This window comes from Austrofundulus limnaeus, unplaced genomic scaffold (genome assembly GCF_001266775.1).
Source record: "Austrofundulus limnaeus strain Quisiro unplaced genomic scaffold, Austrofundulus_limnaeus-1.0 Scaffold2, whole genome shotgun sequence".
NCBI lineage: Eukaryota > Metazoa > Chordata > Actinopteri > Cyprinodontiformes > Rivulidae > Austrofundulus > Austrofundulus limnaeus.
The window spans coordinates 4,520,546-4,527,113 of NW_013952404.1; the positions used below are offsets into that span (position 1 = coordinate 4,520,546).

At 40.5% G+C, this 6,568-nt stretch overlaps 1 protein-coding gene across 3 annotated transcripts in view; it reads left to right on the top strand.

The window, feature by feature from the left end:
* The window catches only part of LOC106519896 (pleckstrin homology domain-containing family G member 3), a 35,811-nt gene that overhangs the window by 3,763 nt on the left and 25,480 nt on the right, over positions 1-6,568 (top strand). For all 3 annotated transcript variants that reach the window (XM_014011753.1, XM_014011761.1, XM_014011769.1), the window contains exon 2: positions 3,421-3,485. In XM_014011753.1, coding sequence (XP_013867207.1) covers positions 3,434-3,485 — 52 coding nt within the window. In that variant the 5' untranslated portion in view covers positions 3,421-3,433. The remainder of the gene's footprint in view (positions 1-3,420; positions 3,486-6,568) is intronic.

The following is a 6,568-nucleotide window of genomic DNA, read 5'->3' on the forward strand; positions in this document are numbered from 1 at the left end:
AATGCAGCAGGCAAAGCCATGCTACAAGGCAATGCACACTTGTTTTTACATCGTAAAAACCCATGTCTAGTTTATTTTATTTTCAATATATTTTGAAACATCAAACGTTTGTTTSAAAATGATTCAATCTATGCGGTCGGTTGAGTGAGTTAGTTTTCTTTAAACAATATGTTTGAAACGCAAACATGTCAATGATTTGACATAATGTGAATATTAAAGAGCTTTTTACAGAGCACAACTAAGAGTCCTGCATAATGTGATGAGTAACATCCTTATCTGCAGGCAGCGTTTCTCATTTCCCTAATCAGTGTACRTTTTATGCAGATTGACTAAACGTCTTCACTTGTAAAATAGCTCTTACGCTCATTATTCCGGGTGCATTATGTTGTTTACCTGCGGATTTTCCCAAATCATAAACTGGTGTATTCAGTTCACGCCTGAAATAATTGATTTTTAAAAACATTTTTTAAAAACATTATGAAAAACTGTTAATGCCGAACAGTAAAAAAAAAACCAGTCCTGCAGATAAGTTTTCACTAACAGGTGAAGAATTGCAGAATAATCCTGCAATAACATTTACTTAACATTTATTTTTCCACATTTACAGGATGATTTGTAAACGATAACGAACACTTAAATATTGATTGTGTACATTATTTACTTTATGTTGGTCAGTTGCTGGATGTTTTCATGTTAAAAAATAACATTTCTGTTCCTCCAGAAAAATGTAACACCCTGATAAAAATCACATTTCAACCTGATTTTTATATTTTATTTCATGCCCACATATCTTTAAAACATTGGGCTACAAACATGTAGGATGTGCTGCTTCCCACTGGCTTTATGTTCTTCCAATAACTATAAGCAGACTGGACATATGGAAACCCTAACCTTTCCCTGGTCTTGTTTTAATTTAAATCTGATGTCACATCCTTATTTACTGGTCTGTGCTTTTTGTAGACCCTCCCAAAGAGACAGTGAAAGTGGCATATMTCTGGAATAAGGGAAGTGGTGTTTTCCTCTGTAGACATGATCGCTGGTTTCACTTCTTAACCTACACTGGCGTTCGACTGGGGGGGGGATCACCCCCAAAGGACTGCGATCGTGTCACATGTCAAATTGARGGTCGTAGCTTCATGAAAACACTCTATGTGTATATTTTGTTAGAGGGATGCTTTTAACATATGTGTTGTATAAATTCCCCCATCTTGGCCCACATCTTTCCCCCTCCAATCGTCTGTTTGTTTAAAGAGGAAAATTCATGCTCCGACTGCCTGAAGGTAAAACCCGCTTTGTTTAAAAACAAATGTCAATTCATTAAATGCAACACAGTTTATCAGCTCCTAAGAGAAATGGTGTTTTGCAGGTTTTTCCTTTTAATAACCATCAGATTGGCTTTTGTTGCATCTGTCTTCAATTAAAGGGACAAGTTGCAGATTCCCATGTGGGAGGTTCACGCTGCGGGTAATGCAGTCATCAGCTGTGGGAACCAAATGCTCTCCATTTGTGCGAAATGGCATTTAGTTCAAGCACAGGTGGTCAGCCTGGCATGAATGTAAGCTTGTATGTAGTGTTTTCTTTAGGATTAGTGATTCGGCCTTGCTCCCTCCCTAGGAAAACAAGGGTTTGAAATTGCCATGCGTGCGCAAATAGTAGCTGAAACCTATTGAGTTATGATTGTTGAATTTTGTCTGACATTTTAAGACCGTTTTGTCTGGTTGGATAATTTAAAACTGTTTTTACTGTCCATTCGAAAGGTTTCTCTACAGCTACCAACAGTCTTTGATAAGACATTAATGAAAATYCATTTTTGAGACCCAGACGTCTGCAGTGTTTTTAGGTTTGAGCCCATTCTTCTCAGTCTGGGCTCTCAACGACCTGAGACAGATTAACATAGTTTTGGTGTGGTCTTTAGGTTATTAGCTCAGAGGTTGTAGTAGGTGGGATTACCAGTGGGTTTTATTAGGTCACCATTTGCTCAGATTAATTTAAAATCATCCAGTATGTTATTCCATCTCCTGCACATTTTAAACCACCACTTTAAAATGGATCATCAAGCTTGATTAAAATCTTTCAACCTAAGTATTTACACGAAAAAAGGTTGAGCAGAACAAATGATAGCAATAGTTTACATCATTTTTATAGGTTTAATAAACATTTGCAAGGTTGTGATGTTTGCTTGATGGATATTTTTTCTTATTTATACAAATGTCAAAACCTGCAGCCATTAGTTTGATGCAAAGTTCCTTCTGTTTAAAAGGTGCAGTCAGGCTCYTACCAGTGCAAATTTGGTGTTTCTCTCTCTTTTCCATTTGTTACATTTACATTATATATATTATATTTTTTGATATTGTTCTTTTTGCACTTAAGTGAACCCTTTGATAAAACTATTGCTTCATCTGAACTGGAGAATTTAAGGGAAAAAATGAAGGGGTTATGAATCATTTTATTTTTAAAGAGTTTGATTGTTGCGTTTGTTGTGTAGCRAAAGTTATTTGTTTTAATGGGCAGAGTTCATAGATTTGCTTAAGTCTGGGCAACAGCTGGAGAAGCCCTACAGTGAAGCAGTGATGCCAGTGTCCACATCCTCCTCCTTGACTTTTTRTTCTTGCATTCCTTCACATCTTAATTGGTGAACCTCTCGGCAGTGCGCGCCGTTTGGCCTCGGCTGGGCCGGCTGTCAGCTCGGCACAGTGGCCAGCGGATCCGACAGAAACAATGCCCGTCTTAATCCCTGAAGAATTCCTGCTCCTCAGATCTAACTGACCCAAGAATGTGATGTTTAAAAGGCTGGAGGCTCACCAGGAATKGCAGTGGGACTAGTTCTCATGCACTGCTTTAATTTGCTGTAAGAAGGCTGTGAGAATGTGGCAGCCCAGTGGCTCCAAGGGGATGCAGCTCATCTTTGAGAGGATTAGAAAAATAATTGCCACATGAGGCGAACCTGTAATCCCACTAGATGCTTGTAGTTGTAATAAATGATTCGATGTGGCATGGATTAACAGATTTGAACAACCATAATAAGCTTAAGTGAGAATTTTCACCAGTTTAAAAAAATATACATATATAGTGCGTACAGCATTCACACAACCTACCATGTCTCTTAATGTCACGATGGATTCACTCCTGGTCTTTCTGCACCAATTAACATCAGCTCATATCCCAGTTTCCTCCACATACCTCCACTCCAACTTCACTATGCATTACAGAGCAGTACTGAGCCAACACAGAGCAGCAGAATGGGAAGAATTTCCCAGAGCTGACCGTGTGCAGTCAAATGAGAAAGATGAGTCTGTTTACATTGTCAAACACTCGACAGAGCAGAAATGATAAACATTGCTTCTCTGTATTTACTGTAAGTCTTGACGTGAAATGTCTGGATCACGTCTGAGTATTTGTGCTTTGTTTTGTCGACTCTAGAGGCTTTCGTGCCATGCCAGAGGGCTCCCAGTCTGTTCTCCTCCACCAGGGCCCGATGGGGGAAGGTAAGATTTGTGGAACTGTTTCTAAAAAATAATATTTTTATGATGAGCARTTTTAATAAATTAGTTTCTTTGTAGCTGCTTGACAGCATGTTAACATAAAATGCCGTCTGCAGCAGAGGTAAAGAGGGGAAAAATGCTTGAAATGAAAAAAGAGGAAATGTAGAGGCTTTGAGAGGCAAGCTGGAAGAGCGGTGAACTCTCCTCCTCCGCTCACGGCTGGCAGAGAGGCTCTTTGTCTGGCTGTGGAGCTCAGCCAGCCCCCTTCAYACGACTGTAAACCCCCTGAACATCCAATTCGAATGTGTCTGAGACCCTGACAACCAGACAGGTTTATGTAACCWGCAGAGTTGACCTTGTATTCTGGAGGTCACTCAGATTACATATTATTTTAACATATTTAATCTTTAGTTGCACCGCATTGACACTGGACGTCTTTGTATCCGTTTGCCCGCTCTGTCCTTCAACCCACTATCTCCCCCTCCTCTCGTCYACTGAACACATTTGGCTCTGGTCTTCCACTCTAGCTGTAGAATACCAGTGCCTCAATGGTTGCTTTTTTTCCCCCTCTGCGCCTGTCTCTTTGGTTTGGCTTTGGCCAGAGGAGGCTTTTGGCTGAAGGAGACGTGTGCCGCCCTCATGCAAATTCTGTCTCAATTTCCTCTAAAGGCCACTCGGCAGCATTTTTTCCACATCTTCTATGCTTTATTGGCAAAGACTGAAACTCACTTGCAGCTGAAACCTGTTTTGACTGATGAACAAGTTGTAGTTAACGTGCGACTGACCCAGCTCCCCTGCAGCTGATGGATGGATGGTAATTAAGGGGCTGAGCTGTTGGTAATGCGCTGTCTGTGTGAGGTGGTGATGGGTTGTTAACAGGAAGGAGGAATGCACATGCCTAAAGAAAAGACCCCCCTGTCTGGTCAAGGTAAACCATTAAAGAGGATGCTGTTACCATTAAGCCACAACTCCTCTGATGGATTTTATTATTAAGTTTCAAACAAATGAATGTGAACCAAGATGGCGGAGRTTATTTCCTTCATTGCTTTGTGCTTGAGATTGTTTCTCCAGACGTAAACAACACGACGGGACCTCTCATTCTGTCTGTAAGTTAAATTTTCATCACCCAYATGGAATGTGAACTCATATTTTCCATGTGGCCCATATGTGAAAAGTATCCCAACATTAAAAAGCAAATGGACATCAAGGCTATCAGCTGAACGGTCGTGGCTCCAGTAGACTTTTAACAGATCTGAGACTGCATGAAAAAGCTCCCTAAAGATAAGGCTTTTTTCTAACCTACTTAATCCCAAACAGGAATGTAGCTGCGTGTGCAGAATGTACAGCTTTAAAGGGGTTCTGAGGGGGAACTGACTGATCATCTCCATTCACTGCAGCTTTTCCAGACCAGTGGGCATTGGTTTGTGGACATAGATAGATGCTGGCAGGGATGGCTGCATTGAGTGRGCTTGTTAAAGCAGCTTCATGGACTGAAACCCTTTTTATCTGCCTAATTACCTGTAGGTTAGTTAATAACTTACAGCCTCAGGTGAGACTACAATGACTCCTGTGTAGGAAAGATGAACTTATTTACCAACCCTCAATAATAAGACCTTGCTCTCAAATRTATTTGTAAAACTGACCAAAGTTTGATGTTAAACTGCTTAAAGCAGCTTTTGTCATTTTAATTTCTAAACCTTTACATCCCTCATATTTCACGTCGTGTTTAGGCACTCTTCACTAAAGAGATTATTACAATGCAAATTATTTTACTGCCCTCCGAAGACACAACCCTGTTATAGAGCTCTTCCGGTGGATTACACACATTAGTTACAGGCTCTATACTTTYGTTGTTCCTGTTTTATGGTCTCTTCGAAACTCATTTGAATCTTTAAAAGTCTTTCTCAACTTCCTCTATAGCACAGCTGACATGTTTTTAGTAAGTAGGGTCCAAATGAAACGTCCTGCAGATCAAGTGCTGCAGTAATAATGTTTCCGTTATTTAGAAAAARCGGAAGATGGTTATTCAACTGTAGRTTTTATTAAAACCTAAACAGGAAGAAAATTATCACCACACGCTTTGTAACGCTGTATGCGTTTCAAAACACAAAGTGTGGTGTGTTGAGGAAATGAAATGTTCTTCCTCCCTGACCTTCCACACTTCACACCGCCGTCTGTCCTCCGAACTTTGTGGACTCACCAGAGGGCTACTAATGGGGCAGCTGTWGACTGACAAATGGGTGGTAATGTTTACAAATGACCTCACACCTCAGAGGTGTGTGTTGTCTAAAGGAAATGTGAATTTTAAACCGATCTAGGATGGCTCGCTCTGTGTAGGAGCTAGRAGAGGTTCTGGGGTGGAGTTGGAGGTCGTGGTGGTGGGGTATTGTTGACGAAGGAGTTTCCAAAGTGGATCATCACATGCCTCTGCACTGAGGTCAGCTGGCATGTCTGGATCCTTTACAAGACGAGTTGACAACAAAGGAGTTTATTTGTAAATGTTTTGTCCAGCTATCTGAACCCAGTTAGTTTATTTTTGTTTTTTTCTTTTTTGCGTTATATAAAAATTTTAAAGATGCTGATATGTTTTGATATTAACTTTTCTTGTGGATTGTTCGAAGGCAGAAGTATATTAAACATTGGCCACTTTCCCCCACAGCTTTTCARTTCAGTTCAGTTTATTTGTATAGTGCCAAGTCACAACAAACGTCATCTCAGGGCACTGTGCACAGAAATCAATCTAAAGAGGTCAGCAGATTGTGTTGAATCACTTTRTCACAGTCTCCCATCCTGAGCAGCTCAWTGGTGACAGTGGAAAGGAAAACCTCCCTTTTTAACAGGAAGAAACCTCCAGCAGAACGAGGCTCAGGACAAGCATCTGCCTCAACTGRCTGGGTTTGTGGGGACAGAAAAGAGACAAAAACACAGAAGGACTGGTCCAGGTGTGATTTCCTCTGGAAGAGAGACAAAGGAAACACATTATTGATAGAAATAATTACAACAAACTTGTAGAGGAGAGAGACTAAAGACAGCAGCAGAGTGAGGAAATGTGCTCCATTTGTCCTCCAGCAGTCTAAGTCTATAGC